Source organism: Peromyscus maniculatus, chromosome X, assembly GCF_049852395.1.
Source record: "Peromyscus maniculatus bairdii isolate BWxNUB_F1_BW_parent chromosome X, HU_Pman_BW_mat_3.1, whole genome shotgun sequence".
In the NCBI taxonomy this organism is placed as follows: domain Eukaryota; kingdom Metazoa; phylum Chordata; class Mammalia; order Rodentia; family Cricetidae; genus Peromyscus; species Peromyscus maniculatus.
Window position 1 is genome coordinate 42,133,322 of NC_134875.1, and position 21,274 is coordinate 42,154,595.

The following is a 21,274-nucleotide window of genomic DNA, read 5'->3' on the forward strand; positions in this document are numbered from 1 at the left end:
CTCAGTGCTATGCTGGGAAGGATCAAGAAGTGAGTGGGATGTCCTAATTGTCTCTTTGCTTGTTCACTGGCTCACATACAAGGTGAGGGGAGCTCGGTTGGCCTTGCTGTCTGTCTTCTGCCCCATTTTTTTATTTTAATTTTTTTATTTATGTTTTTTTTTCATTTTACATACAAACCCCTGTTCTCCCTCCCTCCCCTTCTCCCGCTTATCCCCAAGTTCTCCTCATCCCACCCCCTGGCAATGGGACCAGGACTTATCCTGGGTACACGAAATGGCTTTATTTTTTAATTTTTAAATACATTTTACATACCAACCACAGATTGCCCTCTCATTCCTCCTCCATCTCCCCCCTCCTCCCCCCACAACCCTCCCTCCCATCCCCTCCTCCAAAAGGGTTAGTCCATCTATGGGGGAACAGCAAAGCCTGGTACATTCAGTTGAGTCAGTGCCAAGCCCCTCCCCCATGCATCAAGGGTGAGCAAGGTGTCCCACCATAGGTAAAGGGCTCCAGAAAGCCAGCTCATGCACCAGGGATAGATCCTGATCCCACTGCCAGGGGCCCCTCAAAAAGACCAAGTTACACAACTTTCTCCCTCATGCAGAGGACAGTACAGTCTCATGCAGGCTCCACAGCTGTTGGTCTAGAGTTCGTGAGTTTCCACGAACTTGGTCCAGTTGTCTCTGTAGATTTTCCATCATGATCTTGAACTTCCCTTCCTCATTCCGATTCCCTCTCTTCAACTGGCTCCTGGGGCTTGGCCTGGTGCTTGGTTGTGGATCTCTGCACCTGCTTCCATCAGTTACTGGATGAAGGCTCTATGAAGACAGTTAAGGTAATCACTGATCTGATTACCAGGGTAGGCCAGTTCAGGCACCCTCTCCACTATTGCTAGTAGTCTAATCTGGAGTCATCCTTGTGGATTCCTGGGAATTTCCCTAGCACCAGGTTTCTCGCTAGCCTCATGATTGCCTCTATCAAGATATCTCTTTCATTGCTCTGCCACTCTGTCCCTCCCCCACCTTGACCAGCTTCTCACTCCTCATCCCCTTCCCAAGATTGGCCCCCTCACCCCCAGTTTACTCATGTAGATATCCTCTGTTTCTCCTTCCCAAGGTGATGCATGCATCCCTCTTAGGGTCCTCCTTGTTTCCCTGCTCAATAACTGCCTTTTTAGAGCCCATTCCATATGGTGCAATGCCTTAGTCTGCCTCGTTTCTATGATAACACTTGTGAAGAGGGAGATTCGCTAAGTCCACAGAACTTAGATCACGGAAATTAACAGAGAAGTCTGTCATTTTATCACAAGCATGAGCTCCTTGTCAGGTCCCTCTTTGATAAAGAACAGGCCTAAAACAAAACTCCAAGTTGTTGTATAGTCTAATTTTTTATAGCTACCAGTAGTGTTTCTGAGAAATTTCAAGTTAAAATGCATCTTGCATCTCAGGTTACCCCTCCTATCAGTCTTATCTAAAATGTTGTTCAGAGAGAGCAGTTAGGAGCCTCACTTCATAGAAGAGACACACTAAGTTCAATGACTTGAGAAGAAGGTTTTGTTTTAATGTGTCCTTTAGAGATTTTTTAAGTGCTTTTTTCCAATACTAAAGAAGAATTATTCTCAAAAGAAATATTGCAAGACAGCTAAGTTCTACTTCCTTAAGACAGCATGTTTTGACATCACCAAAAGTTGCAAAGCAGAAGAAAAGCAGGCAGCAGACAAACTCAACTCAAAATGCTAACAATGCCTATGATGCAACCTGGAATGAGCGCTAACTACAAATTAAACTCCTGAGACCAGCACACCATGGAAGACTATTGAACATGAGTTAAGTACAGAGAGCTGCTCTCCAGAACTGCTTTTTCAAACATTAAAAAGTTAATTGAGCATTATTTTTGGGAGGAGATGTATGAAGATGGATTAGACGATTCTACACATAGGGAAAGCATTCTAATTAAGAGACTTTAAAAGATATTGTAGATGTTTATTTGATACTAGCAACGTGGTCAGTTATCATAAAGTATTTCTCTTCATCACAAAATAGTAAGGATTTTAAAAATCCAAAGGGAAAAATCTAGAAGCTTTTACACAATTTTTTGAACCGAGCCCTAATTCTTCTAAAAAGGGTCTCCAAAATCTGGAGTAGAATTATCATACTCCATAATGAAATGCTTGAGTTCTTCAACATGTTGCTCACCTATTTCATGCAAACTCTGCTTCATTGCAAATTGTATAGATTTTTCTAATGAACGATCCTTTTCAACCAGCCTTTCCACCACCATCCCAAAAGTTTCACAGACTTGTCGGTAAACCTTCTCAATCTCTGTAATTTTTGATGCAATCGCTTTTGAGCGAAGGCTAAACTGGCTGTCTTCACACAATTCTGGGCCAACTGTTGTGTTTGACTCAGGTTCTTCTGTCTGGTTGATACATAATGGTTCCTTGGATCCCATCTCAAACTCGGAAATTGCAGCCAAGTTATTTTCTTCTGACTTCTTGGGATTTTCATTAGCCCTCTTGCTTGCAGCATCAGCCTGTTCCTTCTCAGTCAGCCGGCTGGGGCTTTTTAACACCTTGGATGAAGAATTTGAGGGTACAATATCTCTTGATGTTTTCAAAACCTGGATGGCTCTCTCTTTCCATCTACATCGAGACTGATGGAAGGAGCGCATCCTGCTTCTACTGCTGAGACTGGATCCAAATCTGCTATGTAAGGAGTCCTTCCCGCCCACACGTGATTCTCTCAAAAAAGGAGCGCCCCGTTTATGGGGAGAGCTTTGTCTTGAATAATGGGAAGAATAGAAACGTTTTCTTCTAAAGCCATTTCTCATGGCCCTGTATGGAGGCTGTTGTCTTGTGGAATACTCATCTCTTGACCATCGGTAGCCATAATGGCCTCTTTTGTAGGGTGGGGCTCTTCTTGGATCCTGAGTAAAACAGCGGCCCTTGCCCCATTCTTGGTAATCAACATGACAGTAGTATCTACTGTAGCCTGCTTCCTTGGGTTTGGCTAGCAGAGAAGATCTCTTGTCTCTCAGAGGCGGTCTCTTTGGCACAACATTAATTAATCTATGGTTGCCATCACTGGGATGGTTCCAAGAAGGCACATGTTTTCCTGGAAGTCGCTTGTAGTCATACCATCCCTGAGCTTGTTTTCCTGGAAGTCGCTTGTAGTCACACCATCCCTCAGACCACATTTCATCTGTTTTGGAAGCCACTGGACTTCTGCGCACAGAAATTCGTACTTGCCTTCCGGTTCACTTTCAATTTCCAACCACACTCATGGCTCAGCTCAAGAATCTGTTATTGTCTAAAAATTCGTCATCAGAACTCCCCAATAAGTACGTTCCACCGATGCTGCTGAAACCGCACCAACAGCTCTCTAATTAAACTTAGGCCTACTCAACAGCACGGAAATCATGGCAGGCACTTGTAAGCTAGGAAATTAGCTGGGGCTAGTGAGGGCATGTGTCATACAGGAGAATGCAGTACCACCACTTGACTAAATCAGTACAATTCCTAAGTGAATTCCACTTCCTACAAAAAAGTGGAGCTCTCACCCCTCACCAAAAAAAGCTTCTCTTTGCAACAGAGAGAGACCATTGCAGAAAACCACAACCACTCAACATCAGAGAAAAAGTGATTGTGGGGATTCTAGCCCCAAGATACACACACAAAAAACTCCTGCCCCTAAGGCTCAGGGATCATCATTAAGAGGAAGAGGAAAGATTGTAGGAACCAGAAATGAAATGGAAGCTTCACCCATGATATTTCAACAATATGACTGCCTAAACAAGACCTGAATAAGGACAATCCAATCAATATGCTAACTTGAAGGGGGAAATCTCATAGGGTTCCACCTCTAAACAAAGAACTACAGACTACTAAAGAATTAAGCTTTGCCAAGGATGACCATTTTAACAGGTTACCAATATCAAGTGGTCAGCTCTGAAATCAAATACATACACAAGCAACATGAAATAGACTGGGAACATTGTATTTATATATTTGTGCGCACGTGTGTGTGTGTGTGTGTGTGTGTGTGTGTGTGTGTGTGTGTGTGTGCATGTGATGATCAAGGAAAAGAGAACATAAATTTGAGAGGCATCCAGGAGGAGAGGATATGAAGGGAAAGAAATAGAAAAGGAAAGGATGTGATTGTATTTTCATTTCTAAAACTTTAAAAATTAAATAAAATATAGATAAACATTTAAAACATATAAGGCAAAAAATAGAAGCACATAAAATATTTATTTAACAGTGAACAAATTTAAAATGAATCAAAATTAATTTACATAATAGCAAAAAATCATAATATTCTAATAAATTTCACTAGTGAAAAATTAAAGTACCTTAAACTACAAGCTTATAATATATTTATTTAATATATTCAACAAATGTAAAATTTATTAAAATTAATTTATATAACAGGAAAAATCATAATGTTATAACATTTGGCCTTTTATTTTCATTAACCCTACTGTTGAAGTTACCCATACTTGAGTCATAGAACATGGCAGAATCAAGTTGGTAATGATCTAAATGTTTAATCCCTACTGGCTTCTTTACATGTGCTGTAAGATGCTATGCAGGCTACCAAAGGAGAAAAGTCATCATCAGTCACACCTATCTATGAAACCTTTGAGCTACAACAATGATCATCATAACACATGGCCATTGGTGTATTAGCAGCTCAAATAGTATTGGTATAACCAACCACTTTTTGATTGGATTTAAGTTCCTCTCCACAAGAGGAAACCCATACTAGCACCATTATCAGACCAAGAACATACAGCTAGCAGTCATAGGCTCTAGGGGAGAACTTATTACTGTTATGTTATACTGTAAATGCACATAGTATTAAACTGACTTATCATTACAGCTGTAGATCAATACATCTCTTATTCCTCATCTAAGGAGCTCTGAAATGGAGTAAACGGTGGTTAACATAGTGGCCAACAACTGGCCAAGGTGCAGAGAATTAGAGACAGAAGAATGCTCAGCCTTAAAGGGAACCTAGGTACCTCATCCTCCCCTCACAGGCTTCAGAGATCATTGAAGAAGAGGACAAAGAAAGAGTATAATAATCTGAGGTGGTGGAGGAATACAAGGAACTTCTGGACACAGTAGGGCAGTAGCACATATGAACTCACACAAACTGCAACACCATGAAAAAGAAAACAAACCTGTGCAAGCCCAAGGCAGACCAAATGCCAGCATGGAAGTGGGAGCTGGGCACACAATCCCCCTCTATGACTAGGAGCTATTGACAAGTGTTATCTGCTGGGAAAGGAAGGGCAATTTCCTTTTAAGAATGTAGGTCTGGGAAGTTGACATTGCTCCAGCTGAAGAACAAACACCCAAGGATATCTGGCACTACACTTTGGTCTTAAAGAAACGTTTTGTTGTTGTTGTTTTAAGAAGACACAAAATTAAGTGGGTAGGAATGTGGGGGAATGAGTTGAGAAATAGTTGGCAGGGATAAATATGATCAAACACATAGAAAGAATATCTCAAAAAACAACTAATAAAAAACAATTAAAGAAAAATAAATAAGACACTTTCTCCAGTGTGGTTAGATTATTTGTTTCAACGAGACCTGAGGTAATTACAGTTCAGAATGAATGGACTGCATCACTACAGGCTTTTCTTAGACCTCCAGTGCCCCCAACCCCAACAGGATGAGTGAAAGAAGCTTATGCAACACTGCTTGAGCTAAGGCATCCCAAGTACATCAAGCCATGATCCATACTCTTGTAGTAACATGTGGCCAATATTAATGTACGTCAAACATACTTCAAGAAACATGAAACTGGTTGAATATTTGCATGTATCAATTAGTAGGAAAGAGTAATGATCATGGGTGAAAGGCTCCATAGTAGCAGAGTAGGACTTTGGCAGTTCAAATACCACAGCAGTTTGTGAAGTGTGGAGCCTTCTCTCCTGCACTTGGTTTCTCTGAATCCCTGGGGAGAAATGCCATTACAAACCTGTGCTTTCCAGAACCCCCCACCCCTTTCTGGGGAGCTACTGTAGTGGATGGCTGTTTTCAAAAGCTCCAGAAGCAGCTAAGAAGCCTAGAATGGTGGATGCCAGAACCAGCACGAGGTATCTGCAGCTGAGATTTGTGGAAAATCAACACAACACAGACATACACAGAGAGACACACACACACACAAAATATAAATAAATAAATACATAAATAAAGTAATAAATAAATAAATAAAGCAATCAATTAATTAATAAACTGAGCTAACAAGAAAAACGGTGCAGTTTAAAATATTATTTCTGATGCCAGTAGGGATTGAGAGCCAACCTTGACAAACATTAATGTAAGCCTAGGAACTGTAGCCATGTGGTTGGTCTCTTCAGAAGGGAATGTATGGTAACTGCTTTTTCAAGAATGTTTGAGAACATGTCACTCAGGCACCTTGGAGATTAAAGGGCAACCCTGATATTTGGTAGTATGGTCACTGACCTCCATTTGTTAACAGTACCATGCCAGCAGGGCTTTTTCATGTTTGCCATCCTCTTCATGCTGGTGTAGCACCTACCTTTTCAGGAATGGCTTTGTACAACATTTATGGCCCCCTGGAATTCACCTAGCCCCCTTTGAAAGATACCTTAAAATTTGTGAGCTTGAAATGTAACAGTAACGAGACCGTTACTTCTGCTGCTTGTATGCTGTCTCTGTCTTTCTTTGCGGTTCTTAGGTGTTCTTTTGCAGAGCTACCAGCTTAAGTCACGCTGGGATGAGGGAAAATGGGCCTTGGTGGTTCATGTTCCTGGAGTTGGGTACATGCCAGTGGACCATGGCTGTAGACACAGATGGTGCTCCCATGCTCCAAAATACATCTTGACTTCACTGCAGCTGTTGCTGCTACTACAGCGATATCAGCCACTGCTGCTACTGTTTCTGAGATTGCTATTTCACACTTGGTTTCTACAGCCAGTAAAGTGGAGACCCTGGCAGCAAAAGTAGCTACTACAGTTAATTACTCCTTCATTCTACTGGGTATGATAAATTTAATTCAGCAGTAATATGCATTTTGATTGGCTTTAAAACTTATAAAATTAATAAAACTTGAGTCCACTTCTATTGGGATACCATCTTACAAGGGCTCCAATTTGCAGTAAGGCTCGTTAAGGAAGGGAATGGCTCAGTTGCCCTAATGCACTGGCTATGGGCGGGTTAGGACTTTGGTCTTTCCTGTGTCGAAAGTACAGATTGGAAGCCCAGCGTCACTTTTAGATCTATGGCAGCAGTTAACCCTACAGCTCACACACAGCTGAGCCTGTATGATAAATCAGTATTCAATGATGGGTAATGCCTGGAGGCATGCACCACCCTAAGTCAGGGGACCTGTGGGGCGTGGGCAGGTACTCCCTATGATGTGTAAGTTGATATGCTGATGTCCCATGCAGCCTAAGGCAGGAGCTCAGTTTTTAGTAAAAAGGGGGGACCTGTTGTGCCCTGGCCCCTGGTTTTGGGGAGCTGTTGCCTTGCCTGCTGACCTTGATCAGATGTCCTCCTTATGCTAATTCCCTGCCGGTTTCATTCCTCCTAAACAGCTTACTGCAGGTTCCTTGTTTGTGTATCCTGCATGTTGATGTAGTGCTAGAATGTAAAACATCCTTAGCAAACTTTTGCCCTCCCAGGTTCTTCCACTGTATTGTAAGTCTGTATTTAAGGTCTCCTCCCACCATCAATAGGGGGCATTCTACTGAGAGGAAAGACCCGCTGTCTTGTCTCTCTTTTTAATCCTCAGCCTCTCGCTCGGTCATGGTGAATGGGTAGTAACACAGGTGTTGCTACAACCAGAAAGCTTCTGAAATCTGATATTTGTCTTCATTTGAGGCTATAAAAATGTTTGATAATATGAGTTTATGATACTCCTGTTTGCTGAATAACAATGTCAGTTAATTTGATATTTAGCCAAAAAATCAATGCTTATTAATGTATTTGTGTCTATTGAATTATTGTCAGAAAACAGGATGAGTTAAATCAATTAATCTCTCTTTAATGAGATCTTTCTTGATGAAAATAATTAAGGGTGGATATTTCAGAGTGAGACTTCTAACAGGATGAATCTTATGGTGATGCAGTCTAAAACCAACAGTTCCCTTATGGATTAAAAAAGAAGAATAGTCTTGATAGAGAATTAGATGACCTGGATAAACCTTCAAATGCAAAACATAAAAATACTAAAAAAAAACCTTAAGTCTCTACAGATAACTGCATACTGACAAAATAATTAAAAGAATATTTAGGCTAAGCAATGAATGATGGTAAAATCTGAGAACTACAATTGACTTGCTTCCAAGAGATTTGGGTGAGATTGAGGTAACTCTCAGAATCATGGGGAAATTCAAGGTCTTAAAAGCCCAAGAGAAGATCCCACATAAGACTAGGACAGGAAAATTTACCCCAGGATAAGGCAAACTAACAAATAAACCCTCATGGACAATCCAACCCCAAGAGAGAAGCCTGGAGAACTACATGTAAACTTGCTAGTATCAACCTTTTTGGTGAGTACAAAGATAAATCCTCAGAATTCATAACCACAAAGAGGTACATAAGAGTAAGTCTAATTCACACTAACTTAATTGTGCCACAAAACCTCAAACCAAGAATTCAATTCATATAGATTCCAGACTCACAGAAGAAAACTAAAATCTTTTAGAGGAATGTCCTTTCTCTCAGTCCTCAAACATTCCATTGAAATTTTTCTGAGAAATGATCATGTTATATATAAGAAAATTCTTACCTAATTAAGTAACAAGGCTGAAAAAGACAACAGATAATCGAGGCTAGTGGATCATTATAAATTAGAATTATTAGATAGGAAACATAAAATGTAGTTAAATACAGCTTAATGAAAACAAAATGTTTAAACATAAGAGTAAAGAGCAGGCAAATAGGGAAAAGTATATACTTCCTGGAAAATTAAGATGATTTAAATAACCTCAACATTTTAAAGATAGTAAAACACATAGTGAGTGCTTATGATATTTTGTTGAATGAATAAATGATTATAAAAACTGTACTACCCTAAGCACAAAGAACTTGAAATGACAAGAGAATGTTGTGTTTCGCTAAATGGCTCCATTACCAATGAAAACTAGAGAATCAGATATTGGGTCAATACCTTATAGATCAAAGAAGTGTAGCGTGAATCTTAAAGAGTCTTATTAATAAAATCACACCTGAGGCCAGTTATTGGGGTGAATGCTGGTAGATCAGATGCAGAACAAGCCACAGCTGTCTCACTTTGCCAATTCCTCAGCTGGTCCTGTTTCCTCAGAATGGAAGCCTCTGAGTCCTCATCCAGAATGAATCTCAGCGGAAATGTGCTGCTCCAAAGCCTGAAAGCTTCACCAACCAAATGCTTCTAGTTTCTGGTCCTCATGCCTTATATATCTTTCCTTTCTGCCAACAGGCCCTGGGATGAAAGGCTCATTTCTTGGGATTAAAGGTATGTGTCATCATGACTGGCTCTTTCCAGTGTGGCCTTGAACTCACAGAGATCCAGAGGGATTTTTACCTCTGGAGTGCTAGGATTAAAGGTGTGTGTGCCACCATTTTCCAGCCTTTGTATCTAGTGGCTGTTCTGTCTCTGACCCCAGATAAGTTTATTAGGGTGCACAATATTTTGGGGAACACAATATTACCACAAAGAAGCACAGGAGGAGTGGCCAGCTGACCTTCCCTTTCTTACCGGAGACCCAGCCAGCACACCTTCTATCCACATGTCCCAGGTCAAAGAGAGCTCTTGATTAACAAGTCCCTCCCTCCTCCTTCTTGTCCAACTTCCCTATCTGTATTCCTGGCTTCTCTGTGGCTAATTCCAGTCAGTTAGCTCCTGGTTCCAAGCACTCATTCAATGATAACATTATTGTTTTGTAAATTTTTTTATTTATTTATTTATTTTTAAGTTACACTCATCACTCATGATATTCATTACCTACACTCATGATATTAATCACATTTGTGGTATTCATAGATTACATTTGCAGTATTCAATTAATTTTATATATATAATTATTATTAATATATATATATTTTTTTTAAATTTTGAATGTCATTTCTTGAGGGGGTAGGAGGTTAAATACAGGCTTACAGCACAATGGGAGGACCCCAGAGGGTAGAAGTGCGCTACTGATGTTTTACAATCTTGCACCTAAGCTTTTAAAGCCCTTTATTCAGGATACACACACAAGGAACTTCCCTTAAGCATTCAGGATGGTGGAATGTGGCAGGGAATTAGCATTGGGAGGATATCAAGATCAAGGTCTGCAAGCAAGGCAACAGTTAACCAAAGCTGGGGCCAGGACCCTGCAGGTCCCCCTTTTATTAAAAAAATGAGCTGACTTGGGTTGTGTGGGACGTCAGCAGGTCACCTTACACATCATGGAGTCGCCTGCCCAGGCCACACAGGTGCTCTGTCTTAGGATGTTGAGTGCCACCCAGGTATTACCCGTCTCTGAATACTCATTATCATACCGGCTCAATCATGTATGAGCTGTATGGTTAATGGCTTCCAAAGATCTCAAACTGGCACTGGGCTTGCAATCTGTGTGTTTGATACAGAAAAGACCAACAGAGGTCCTATCTCACCCATAGTCAGTAGGCTAAAGGCAACTGAGCCATTCCCTTCCTTAATGAGCCATACTGTACATTGGAGTCCTTGTAAGATAGTATCCCAAAAGCAACTGGAACTTTGGTTTATAAGTTTATAATTTTCAAAGCCAATTGAGATGTATATAACTAATGAATTGAATTTCTCACGCCCAATAGAATGAAAGATTAACTAACTGTGGTAGCTACTTTTGTTGTCAGGGTCTCCACTGTGCTAGCTGTAGCAAGCAATTATGAAATGGTAATCCCAGAAACAGTAGCAGCGGTGTGCGCCGTTGTTATAACAGCAACAGCAGCAGCAGAAATGTCAGATTCTCTTCTGGATTGTGTGGACATCCACTGGCATGGATACAATTCCATGAACACGAACCCCAAGGCCCGTTTTTCTTGATCCCAGCATGACTTTAGCTGGCAGCTCTTCTGGAGAATCCAATCTCATGGCTACAGTTCCTAGGCTTACATTAATGCTTGCCAAAGCTGGCCATATTGGGCTCTCAATCTCTATTGGCATCAGAAGGGTAGATTTTTTTCATGGAGACATATTAGGTCTCTGGCATGTTGGGCTTCATCAGCAGCCACAGGGCACATTCAGTGCTCAGGAATCCAAAGAGGAACCCCACTGTCCTGAGGAAAGACAGAAATCAAACTCCGGGGTCACACCAACACTAGATAGGGTCTCCTCCACGAGCTAGTAGAAACATCCTTCCATCGCTCCAGAGGGTGACTTTCAACAGGTGCCCTCCAGTTCTTATCTGCATTGGATCCTCCAGCAGAATGCACTGATAAACTCCAGCGGAATCCACTGATAAAAAATTTTAAAATTTATAAAACAAGGGAAAGAATGGAATGTAGAGAGGAATGATCAGTCGATAGGTCTCCGTTTTTTTGACCTTAGTAAAATATTTGTTTGTTTAATATTTCAAATTTTTTTCTTTTATTTTTTTAAATTAATTAATTAATTTTTCTATTATCAGCTTGACAGCGTATGTATTCTTATCTTAATAGTGAAATGTTTCATTGAGGTTTGCTCAGTAAAGTATTCTTCTATGATTTTGTTGAATATATTTTCTGGGCCTTTGACTTGGTATTCTTCTCCTTCTTCTATCCCTATTATTCTTAGGTTTGGTCTTTTCATGGTGTCCCAAATTTCTTGGACGTTTTCTGTTACGACTTTTTTGTCTTTAGTGTTTTCTTTGCCTATGAATCTATTTTCTCTATTGTGTCTTCAGGGTCAGAGATTCTCTGTTCCATCTCTTGCAATAGGTTGATTATGCTTATATCTGTAGATCCTGTTTGTTTAGTCAGGATTTCTATTTCCAGCATTCCCTCAGCATGTGTTTTCTTTATTGTCTCAAATTCATTTTTCAGATCTTGGAATGTTTCTTTCATCGGTTTAATTGCTTTTTCTTGGCTTTCTTTGATTTCTTCCCATTTTTTGTTCGTTTTTTTCTTCCATGTCTTTAAGGGAGTTTTTTCTTTCCTCTTTAATGGAGTTTTTCATTTCCTCTTTAAGGGAAGTTTTTATTTCATCTTTAATGGAAGTTTTTATTTCCTCTTTAATGGAGTTTTTTATTTCCCCTTTAAGGAAATTTTTTATTTCCCCTTTAAATGCCTCTATCATCTTCTTAAAGTCATTTTTAGGATTGAGTTCTTCTGTTTCTTCTGTCTTGGTATGTTCAGGTCTTGCAGGTGTAGAATCACTAGGTTCTGATGTTGCCATATAGGTCTGTATGTTGTTGCCTGTATTTTTGCACTGGCGTCTACTCATCTCTTCCTCTGCTCCGTGAAGGTGGTGTCTGTGTCTGAGAGTGCCTCTCTTGTTCTAATTTTTAGTCTTGGTTCACTAGGAGTTCTTGGTTAAATTGGTGTTATCGGGCTGCTTCTTCAAGAGCAGCTGATCTCAGTCAGTGAAGTATATACTTATGATTCTGGTGATCTGGTTTGGTGGCTGGACAGCGCCTTCTTCTGTGTTCCCAGGTCACATTTGCTTCATTTGTCAACTCCTCAGCTGATCTTGTTTCTTCAGACTTCAAACTGTAGGGATCGGAATCCTCTCCTGGATGGAGTTCAGCTGAGCAGAGTAGTGTCACCAACACCTCCAAGTTGTTGGGTTTTGGAGGATTAGCAGCTGCCCCCTGGGTTGGCCTCAGAAGGAATGTTCAGAATCATTCTGGTTCTGTCCCACGGAGATAGCTTCTTCCCAGGGTGTTGGGATTAAAGGCACCCCTGTTCCAAGCTCTTGATTAAGAGCTTGTTTTCACCAGCTCTTCAGTGGGTAATAGCTCAGTTTCTGGTCTTTATTGCATCTGTGTTTCAGTTGCCGTCTTCTGGGCCTGCCTGATTGCATTGAATACATAGATTACTTTTAGTAGGATGGACATTTTCACCCTATTAATCTTACTAGACTATGAGCATGAGAAGTCTTTCCATATTTTGGTTTTGTCTTTCATTTCTTTCTTCAGTGTGTAAAGTTTTCATTATACAAGTCTTTATCTTCCTTGATTAGATTTATTCCAAGATATTTTGGATCCCATTGTGAATGGATTGGTTTTATGGTTTCTTGATAAGTTTTTCATTTCTATACAGGAAAACTAGAGATGTTGTTTTTTTAATTTTGTATCCTACAACATTGCTGGATGTATTTTTCAGCTCCAGTTGTCCTGTGGAGTCTTTGGGATCTTTTATGTGTAGAATCATATCTTCAAATAGGTGTATTAGACTTTTATCTTTCCTATATGTATCCCTTTATCACCTTGTTTCATTGCTCCACCAAGGACTTCAAATAATTTATTGAAAAAGAATAGAAAGAGTGGTGATTCTTGTCTTGTTCTTCATTTTAGCAGAAATGATTTCAGTTTTTCTCCATTTATCATGATGTTTGTTGTGGGCTTGTCGTGTGTGTGTGTGTGTGTGTGTGTGTGTGTGTGTGTGTGTGTGTGTGTGTGTGTAGGTGGGTGTGGATGTATGCTGCATATGAGTGTATTCTTACAAAGTATATTAACAAATAATTTTCCCTTAACCCAGTTGCAACATCTGTAGGATTACCACCCTGCCTATAATGCCAGTGTAATTCTATAGCTTTCAAATAGGAAAAGGAGAAGTTTTGTAAAAAAAAAAAACCTTGACTTTACAAATATAAACTTAACATTCACATAATCTTTGTTTTTATTACAATTGTGACCACAGACCAGTTGACAGGGGACTTATATATTGTCATTATTACGTTGAAATATCAACCCTCTATCCCTAGATTCTTGAGGACTTCTGTCATGAAGAGATGTTAGATTTTCGTAAAGGCATTTTCAGCATCTAATGAGCTGCTCATGAGGCTTCTCTCCTTGAGTCTCTGTGGTGGATTAAATCTACTGGTTTACATGTATCAAACCATCCCTGCTTCTCAGGGATGAAGTCAAATTATCTTTTGGATGTGGTCTTGAATTTGGCTTGCAAATATATTAATGGAAATTTTTGTGTTTATGTTCATCAGAGAGATTGGCCTATATACTTCTATTTTTTTGTTGGGTTTTTGACTGGTTTTGGTATTGGGAAATGCTGGCTTAGTAAAACAAATTTGGAAGTGTTCCTTCTTTTTCTGTTTTATAGAACAACTTGAGGAGTATTAGTGTTAATTCTTCTTTGAAAGTCTGGTGGAATTCTGTGTTGAATCTCCCTGGCCTGGGTGTATTTTTTTGGGAGAGTGTTTCTAATTTTGTTTTTTTTTTACTTTTTATGATATGATGTTGTAGAAATTCTTTTAAAAATCTTTAAGTACCATGTGAGATCACAGCTGAAAACAACACTAAGACATGATTACTGACCCTAAGACATTCTATTGCCACTGCTTGGTGTTTGCCTGGAGTTTCCCAGTATAGGGATTTTTCTGGTGAGGTCCTGGCACACAGAACATGTTTTTTGAGCTCTTTTATTTTTTCTTTAATTTTTCATTCATTTTTATTTTCTTTCAGATTTAATTTTTAATGTTAATATTTCCTGATTTTTATTAATTCTTTAGAAATTACATGCAATGATTTGTAATCTTTAATTTTTTAATTTAAAGATTTTTTTCCATTTTCCATACCAACCACAGTTCCTCCTCCCTCCCCTCCTCTCTTTCACCCCCCAATTTCTACCCACTCCATCCCTTATCCATTCCTCAGAAAGGGTAAGGCTTCCCATGGGGAGTTAACAAAGTCTGGCATGTTGAGTTGAGGCAGGACTAATCCCGCTCCCCCTGTATCAATGTATCCCAAGGCATAGGGAATGGACTCCAAAAAGCCAGTTCATGCACCATGGATAAATCCTTGTTCTACTGCCAGTAGTACCACAAACTGACCAAGCCACACAACTGTAACCCACATTAAGAGGGCCTAGTTCAGCAACCCCAGAGAAACTAGGTAATAAGGAGGACCCTAATAGAGACGTGCATAGATCATTGTGCGAAGGGGGCATAGATAAGATCCCCTGAGAAAATAGCGAGCATGGGGAGAGGTAAGGGAAGGTGGCAAGAGAACATAAGGGAACTAGGTAGATGAGTTGGGGTGAGAGAACAGAAAGGGAAAGGAAAGAGATACCTTTTTCTATTTATTTAAATTTTTAATAATTTTACCTACCAACCACAGATGTCCCTCTCGTTACTCTTCCTGCTCCCCTCAGCATCTCTCCCCCCACTTCCCATCTCCTCCTCCAAAATTGTAAGGCCTCCCATGAGGAGTCAGTCAGCAAAGCCTGGGACATTCAGTAGAGGCAGATCTCAGCCCCTCGCCCCTGCATCAAGAGTAAGCAAGACAGATGATGGGCTCAAGAAAGCCAGCTGATGCACCAGGGATAGATCCTGATGCCACTGCCAGGGGCCCCTCAAACAGACCAAACTACACAATTGCTCCCCTATGCAGAGGGCCTAGTCCAGTCCCATGCAGGTTCCACAGCTGTTGGTCCATAGTTTGTGAGTTCCTACTATCTTGGTTCAGTTGTTTCTGTAGATTTTTCCCATCATGATCTTGATGCCCCCTTGCTCATATAATCCCTCTTCCTTCCCTTCTACTGGACTCCCAGAGCTCAACCTGGTGCTTGGTTGTGGATCTCTGCATCTGCTTCCATCAGTTACTGGATGAAGGAACTATGATGACAATTAGCGTATTCACCAATCTGATTACCAGGGTAGGCCAATTCAGGTACCCTCTCCACTATGATTAGTAGTCTAAGCTGGGGTCGTCCTTGTGGATTCCTGGGAATTTCCCTAGCACCAGGTTTCTCCATGACCCTATAATGGCTCCCTCTATCTAGATGAACCCAGCTAAGACTCTAAAAGTCCAGTCAAAGACAGGGAAGGAGGGACTATATGAGCAAAGGGGTCAAGATCATGGTGGGAAAACCTACAGAGACAGCTGACCCAAGCTAGTTGGAGCTCAATGATTCTAGATTGACAGCTGGGGAACCTGCATGGGACCGAACTAGGCAATACTGTTTTAATATCTTTTTTCAATTCTCATCATATTGGTAAGGAGATTTCAGTTATTTTGATTAGTTTAGCTTATCATTTGTCTGTTTACCTTTTCAAGGAACCAACTCTTCATTTCATTGATTCTTTGCATATTTTGTTTCTAGTCACATTGATTTCAGCCCTGATTGATAGAGACCTTTAAAGAGGAAATGAAATTTTCCCTTAAAGAAATGAAAGAAAAGACAAAAAAAAATGGAAGAAATCAATAAATCCCTTAAAGAAAGCCAAGAAAGAGCTATTTAAAAGGTGAACCAAACAGTCCAAGACTTGAAAACTGAAATAGAGGCAATAAAGAAGACACAAAATGAGGGAATGCTGGAAATGGAAAATTTGAGTAAATAAACAGGAACTACAGAAGCAAGCAAAAGCAATAGAATGTAAGAGATGGAAGAACAGATCTCTGGCATTGAAGATACAATAGAGGAAATAGATTCAAGAGTCAAAGAAAACACTAAAGCCAAAAGAGTTGTAACACAAAATGTTCAGAAAATTTGGGACACCATGAAAAGACCAAACCTAAGAATAACAGGGATAGAAGAAGGAGAAGAATGCCAACTCAAAGGCACAGAAAATATCTTCAACAAAATCATAGAAGAAAACTTTCCCAACTTGAAGGAAATGCCTATGAAGGTACAGGAAGCTTTCAGAACACCAAATAGACTGAATCCCAAAAAAAGTCCCCTTGCCACATAATAATCAAACCAATAAACATACAGAATAAAGAAAATTATTAAGAGCTATGCTGTGGGATGGTCTGTATGTCAAATGTGTTGCTCTGATTGGTCAATAAATAAAACACTGATTGGCCAGGAGCCAGGCAGGAAGTGTAGGCAGGACTAACAGGAGAACTGAGAGAACAGGAAGGTGGAGGGAGACACTGCCAGCTGCCACCAAGACAAGAAAGCCATGAATCTGCCAGTAAGTCACGTGCCACGTGGCAAGGTATAGATTTATAGAAATGGATTAATTAAAGATGTCAGAACTAGATAGCTAGAAGCCTGAGACATTAGGCCAAAAAGTTTAAATAATATAAGTGTCTGTGTGTTTATTTTATAAGTGGACTGCCAGAGCTTGGTGGGACCCGGGGAGAAAACTCTCCAGCTACAGAGCTGCAAAGGAAAAAGGCCAAGTAACATATAAAGGCAGACCCATCAGAATAACACCTGACTTCTCAATGGAACTCTGAAGGTCCTGGACAGACTTATACAGACACTAAGAGACCATGGATGCCAACCCAGACTATTATATCCAGCAAAAATCTCAATCACCATAGACAGAGTAAACAAAATATTCCATGATAAAACCAGATGTAAACAATACCTATTCACAAATCCAGCCCCACAGAAAGCACTAGAAGGAAAAATCCAACTGAAGGAAGTTAGATATACCCATGAAAACACAGGCAATAGAGAGTTCCACACCAACAAATAGAAGAGAAACACAACACTACCAACAAAAATACGAGGAATTAACAGTCACTAGTCATTAATATCCATTAATATCAATGAACTTAATTCACCTATAAAGAGACACAGGCTGACAGAATGGATACAGAAACAGGATCCATACTTCTGCTGCATACAAGAAACACACCTCAATTTTAAAAACAGACATTACCTTAGAGAAAAATTGCTGGGAAAAAACTTTCCAATCAAATAGTTTTAAGAAGCAAGCTGTTGTAGTTATCCTAATACCTAATAATATAGATTTCAAACAAAAATCAATTGAAAGAGATATGGAAGGACATTACATATTTACCACAGGGGAAACCACCAAGATGAAGTCTCAATTCTGAGCATTTGTGTACCCCAATACAAGGACACCCACATTTGTAATAGAAATATTACTAAAGCTTCAAGCACACATCAAAGCCCACACACTAGTAGTGGGAGATTTCAACACCCCACTCTCACCACTGGATACATCTGCCAGACTGAAACTTAAAAGAGAAATAAGGGATCTAACAAAAGTTATGACTCAAATGGACTTAATAAATATTTATAGAACATTCCACCCTAACAGAAAATAACATATCATCTTCTCAGCACCCATGGAACCCTCTCTAAAACTGACCACAAGCTGGGTCACAAAGCAAATCTCAACAGATGCAAAAAATTGGAATAACTTCCTGTATTTTATCAGACCACCATGGCTTAATGTTAGATTTCAACAACAACAAACATTACAGAAAGCCTACAATCTCATGCAAACTGAATAATACCCAAATGAATCAACAATGGGTCAAGCAAGAAATAAAGAAAGAAATTAAAGATTTCCTAGAATTCAATGAAAATGAATGTACTACATACCCAAACGTATGGGACACTATGAAAGCAGTGTTAAGAGGAAAATTCATAGCACTAAATGACCACATAAAAAAGCTGGAGAAATCTCACACTAGAGATTAACAGCACAAGTGAAAGCTCTAGAAGAAAAAGAAGCAAAGTCACCCATGAGGAAGCAACACCAGGAAATAATTAAATCAATAGCTGAAATCAATGAAATAGAAACAAAGAGAACAATACAAAGAATCAATGAAACAAAGAGTTGGTCCTTTGAAAAAAATGAACAAGATAGACAAGCTCTTATCCACATTAACCAAAAGGCAGAGAGAGATGTCTTACTTGTCCAGTGTTCTTCAGACTCCTTAGAACACCCCTGGACTGCAATTTACAGATTCAGTGCAATCCCCATCAAAATCCCAGCACAATTCTTCACAGACTTGGAAAGAACAATACTCAACTTCATGTGGAATAACAGAAAACACAGGATAGCTAAAACAATCCTATACAATAAAGCAACCTCTGGTGGTATCACCATCCCTGACGTCAAGCTCTACTATAGAGCTACAGCAATAAAAACAGCTTGGTACTGGCATAAAAACCTACATGTGGACCAATGCAATTAAAGACCCTGACATTAATCTGCACATGTATGAGTACCTGATTTTTGACAAAGAAACCAAAACTATACAATGGAAAAAAGAAAGTATCTTCAACAAATTGTGCTGGCGTAACTGGATGTCAACATGTAGAAGATTGCAAATATATCCATATCTTTCACCATGCACAAAACTCAAATTCAAGTGGATCAAAGACCTCAACATAAATCCAGTTACACTTAACCTGAGAGAAGGAAAAGTAGGAAGTATTCTTGAATGAATTGGCACTGGAGATCACTTCCTAAATATAACATCAGTAGCACAGACACTGAGAGCAACAATTAATTAATGGGACCTCTTGAAACTGAGATGCTTTTGTAGGGCAAAGGACATGATCCATAAGACATTATTTTCTGGATGATTTGTCCCTTTTCTTCAGATGTCTTATTTGTCCAGTGTTCTTCAGATTCCATAGTCTTCATTCTACTGAAAGAAAAAACTTTTCCCCAAGCCTAACTTTGGAGAAATTCTCTTTTGGCAAGTTACATCTGATTACATGAAAAGAATTTGTTACTGGTATAAGTTAATTTTAATTGGATGATTATGCTGGTGAATGTCCTCCTTCGTTAAAGGTACAACAATTTCTGCTGGGTCTGTTCCTGCTAATTGACGAAGCCTCAATTTTCCTTTTAAAATCAAGTCAGAGATCTTTTCCACATAAGTTTTCAATTTTTTACTCTGTTTATTCAGTAGAAATATCCATTCCAATATCATATCTTCTCTCTACATTAAAATTCCTAAAGAAGAATTCTTAGAGAGTAAAAAAAAAAAAAATTCAATCAAGCCCATTCTCTGAGCAGCAGTAGTAGGTGGAGGGTGAGGTCCACAGAAATTTTCTACATGTTCACGCAAGGATCCTGTGGTCAGTGTGTGTTCCCACCTTTCTCCCATCTCTCTTCCCCAATTATCTTGCAATGCTATAAAATTCACCCTTCAGTGTCATCCCTACAACCTAGGAGGAACAGGCAGCATGCGCATGCATGAAGATGCAAGCTATAACTCATTCTAAGCCGGGCGGTGGTGGCACACGCCTTTAATCCCAGCACTCGGGAGGCAGAGGCAGACGGATCTCTGTGAGTTCGAGGCCAGCCTGGTCTCCAAAGCGAGTTCCAGGAAAGGCACAAAGCTACACAGAGAAACCCTGTTTCGAAAAAAAAAAAAAAAAAAACCTCATTCTGCACACATTCCCTAGAAGTAAGGTTTAACTTCCCAGGACCTTTCACATGCCTGTTCACAGTGGCTCCCTCAGTTCCTCATCTTTGGGCCACACCCACCATTTGTGCACCAAAGTAAATACCACCTACCTCAGCAGGAGTTCAAAAAGCCCAGAGCAGTCAGTCAGGGAGAGAAAATCCTATGGCGCCCATCTGGAGAGGAGCATGTGGATGTCATCCAGGAGGAACATGGAGAAGTGTTGAGCATGTGCAGAAGGACACATTGACGTCACCCATTCCTCGGGCCCTCTCTTGACGCCCCGTCAGTAGTAGAGACTGACTGAACAATAGGCCTTGAGTGCAGGCGTCTGGCCTTGTTATATCCTTCAAGAGATCAATAGCACCTCTGTTGCCCTCAGCTTCCTCCACTGGCACCTCCCCACTTCCATCCAAAAAGCAATGAACACTTTGCATATACTTCTACACCAATTTTTAATGCAAGATTTTAGACTCAGTAGACTGTTTAGGTCCTGAGATTCAGGTAATTATTAGGAAAAGGCTGTTAACTGACTAACCATGTCCAGATATTATTAACCACACTTAAGAAATATAGAATAGTACACGTATTCTTTGCCTTTTTCTTAAATCTCTTGTTTAGTTTCTTCTCTTGTACCCTTGTAGCTATCCCTTTAAGAGATGAGCCAGAACATTTTACAATTTGCAGCTGTTTTCACTCACCAATTAAACCGACCAAGTCTTTGCCAAGTGTGACTCTTATCAGAATGCTTGCCCCTGAGAGTTGCTTTGCAGTTTTTAGTAATAAGTTACTAATGAATCGAGAGATTGTGTGTGTGTGTGTGTGTGTGTGTGTGTGTGTGTGTGTGTGTGTGTGTGTGTATACATATATGCACTCGGGAATTTGTAATGGGTAGAAAAATAAAAATGAAGAGAAGAATAAAGATGGATGAAACAAAGAACACAAGAGTAAAGAGCACATAGAATGAAGAGCATTTGCCTGTGTGTATGAAATTATTATAGAAA

The 21,274-nt window shown here is 39.8% G+C and overlaps 1 protein-coding gene across 2 annotated transcripts; it reads right to left on the minus strand.

Moving 5' to 3' along the window:
• Positions 1 to 1,962: 1,962 nt before the first annotated feature.
• On the minus strand, positions 1,963 to 3,261 carry LOC143270978 (periphilin-1-like). 2 transcript variants are annotated; one of them, XM_076562532.1, is made up of 2 exons: positions 2,573 to 3,261; positions 1,963 to 2,452 (listed from the first exon to the last, which is right to left on the minus strand). In XM_076562532.1, exons 1-2 carry the CDS (start codon positions 3,194 to 3,196, stop codon positions 2,117 to 2,119), a joined length of 960 nt encoding a protein of 319 aa, XP_076418647.1. In that variant the 5' UTR covers positions 3,197 to 3,261; the 3' UTR covers positions 1,963 to 2,116. The 2 variants fall into 2 exon arrangements, with proteins under 2 accessions (XP_076418647.1, XP_076418646.1); XM_076562531.1 differs by having other exon boundaries at positions 1,963 to 3,261.
• Between the last annotated feature and the right edge of the window lie 18,013 nt (positions 3,262 to 21,274).

Excerpts from the sequence above, each read along its gene's own strand:
- LOC143270978 (XM_076562531.1), bottom strand. The coding sequence starts at position 3,196 with ATGTGGTCTGAGGGATGGTGTGACTACAAGCGACTTCCAGGAAAACAA.